Source organism: Rosa rugosa, chromosome 2 (genome assembly GCF_958449725.1).
Source record: "Rosa rugosa chromosome 2, drRosRugo1.1, whole genome shotgun sequence".
NCBI lineage: Eukaryota > Viridiplantae > Streptophyta > Magnoliopsida > Rosales > Rosaceae > Rosa > Rosa rugosa.
The window spans coordinates 13,555,073-13,557,452 of NC_084821.1; the positions used below are offsets into that span (position 1 = coordinate 13,555,073).

At 41.2% G+C, this 2,380-nt stretch overlaps 1 protein-coding gene across 1 annotated transcript; it reads left to right on the forward strand.

Moving 5' to 3' along the window:
* Positions 1 to 298: 298 nt before the first annotated feature.
* On the forward strand, positions 299 to 652 carry LOC133730389 (uncharacterized mitochondrial protein AtMg00820-like). The gene has a single exon (XM_062157988.1). The coding sequence runs from the start codon at positions 299 to 301 to the stop codon at positions 650 to 652; it is 354 nt and encodes a 117-aa protein (XP_062013972.1).
* The last annotated feature ends 1,728 nt before the right edge of the window (positions 653 to 2,380 follow it).

Here is a 2,380-nt window from a genome sequence, read left to right on the forward strand (position 1 = left end):
ACCACCACCTCGCCAGTCCACCCGTGCAACCAACCTACCACCCTACCTTCATCATTATCTGACCCATCATGCTGCCCTCCTTGGCTCTGATAGTGCCTCTTCCTCCACGTCCGGCACCCGATATCCTCTGCAAAGGTATGTCTCATACTCTGGTTTGTCTCCTACTTATTGATCATTTGTGCACAACATCTCTCACTTGATCGAACCAGCAAACTATAAGCAGGCCAGTCATGATCCACAATGGGTTGAGGCGATGAATTCTGAGATTTAGGCCCTTGAAGATATCCACACCTAGTCCATGGTTCCTCTACCTTCTGGTCACCACCTAATAGGATGCAAATGGGTCTTCAAGATCAAGTATCATGTTCATGGCACTGTCGAACGTTACAAAGCTCAACTCGTTGCCAAGGGGTTCACTCAACGAGAGGGTGTTGATTACAAAGACACCTTTGCCCCGGTTGCGAAATTAATCACAGTCCGTTGCTTATTAGCCATTGCTGCTGTTGGAAATTTGCCATTGCACCAAATGGATGTGCAAAATGCTTTTCTCCATGTGAACTACTTGAGGAAGTCTATATGTTGCCCCCTCCTGGTTATCGTCGACATGGGGAGAACGTGGTTTGTTGACTTCACAAATCTCTATATGGACTAAAACATGCTTCTCGCAGTTGGTTCCAAAGGTTCTCTTCTGCCATTCAAGGAATTGGCTTTCAACAGTCCCGCGCTGACTTTTACCCAGGTTCGTGAGGATTCCATTACTGTGGTATTGCTTTATATGGATGACATGATCATAACAGGGAATAATGAGAAGGTAATTGGTGACCTCAAGAAGTTCCTCAACAATTGTTTTAAGATTAAAGATCTTGGACCACTCAAATACTTTCTTGGCATAGAAGTTGCACGTTCCAAAGCTGGAATTACAATTTGTCAACGAAAGTATACGTTGGATATATTGGAGGAAGCCGACTTACTTGGAGTAAAACCTACAAAAGTACCTATGGAGCCTGATTTGGTGTTAACTACAAAAGGGAGTGATGCTCTCAAGGACCCTTCTCGGTACTGCCGATTGATTGGGAAATTGATCTATCTCACAATCACCCGAACAGACATTACATATGTTGTGAATACACTCAGCCAATTCATGCAGGAACCCAAGCTACACCACCTTAAGACAACACACCGTCTTCTCTAATACCTCAAGGCAGTCCCAGGACAAGGCTTGCTATTTCCTTCTCATAGTCCATTTCATTTGATCAGATATTGTGACATTGATTGGGCAAGGTGCCCAATTACACGCCGATCAGTGACGGAATATTATGTATTTCTTGGCAAGTCACTTGTATCATGGAAGAGTAGTAAGAAACAAGTTATGGTATCTAGATCATCTGCCGAAGCTGAATATCAGTCTATGGCTGTAGCTGCTTGTGAACTTACTTGGTTGAAATACTTGTTGAGAGATTTACGTGTACAACACCCTGAGCCAGCAAGACTATTTTGTGACAATCAAATTGCCTTACACATTGCAGCAAACCCAATTTATCATGAACGAACGAAGCACATTGAGTTAGATTGTCACACTGTTCGTGAAAGAATTCAAAGAGGGGAAGTCAAAACTGCTTATGTGCAAACTGGAAATCAAATAGCTGACTTGTTTACAAAGCCACTAAGAGCACCTGCTTTCCACACGCACCTTGGCAAGTTGAGTGTTATTGACATCCACACTCCAACTTGAGGGGGAGTGATAAAGGAAAGAAAATAAGTCAATGATCTTGCTGTGATCTGGTATAGAGTAATTGGAGAGATTGATGGATCAAGATTCTGTTCCAAGTCTAGGAGTGATTGTAGAATCGAGTTGTATGCAATTATAGCTTACCTAGAATAGCTTACTGATGCTTGTATATAATAGCAGTCCTTTGTACAATTGTATTAGTAAATCAAATACATAACCATTTCTTTACAAGACAGTATTGATCCAAGGCTGTCAGCTTGCAGAAAAATTGCGGTCACAAGGATGGGACTATGAACAAAAATGGTTTATAATAGGTGAAGTGTGGATAGAGATGTTGTGTTACTCAGCAAGTCAATGTGGATGGAAGGAGCATGTTCAACAACTTAGGCGTGGCGGAGAGTTTCTTACTCTTATCAGCCTTCTTATGGCAAATCTTGGATTCAGTGAACAATTTCAGCAATTCATACAAGAGTGACTAACACTTAATATTGGGAAATCTCTGTCAAGAACATGTTTATGTACTACATTACTGATAAAATTTGTGCTTGGTATATGGATTGTGGTGAGAAGTTGATTTTAAGCTATTATCCTATATGATTTTTGTGTTTTGTTGAGTAATTTCTAGTATATTTCTTATGACAATGCCATCTA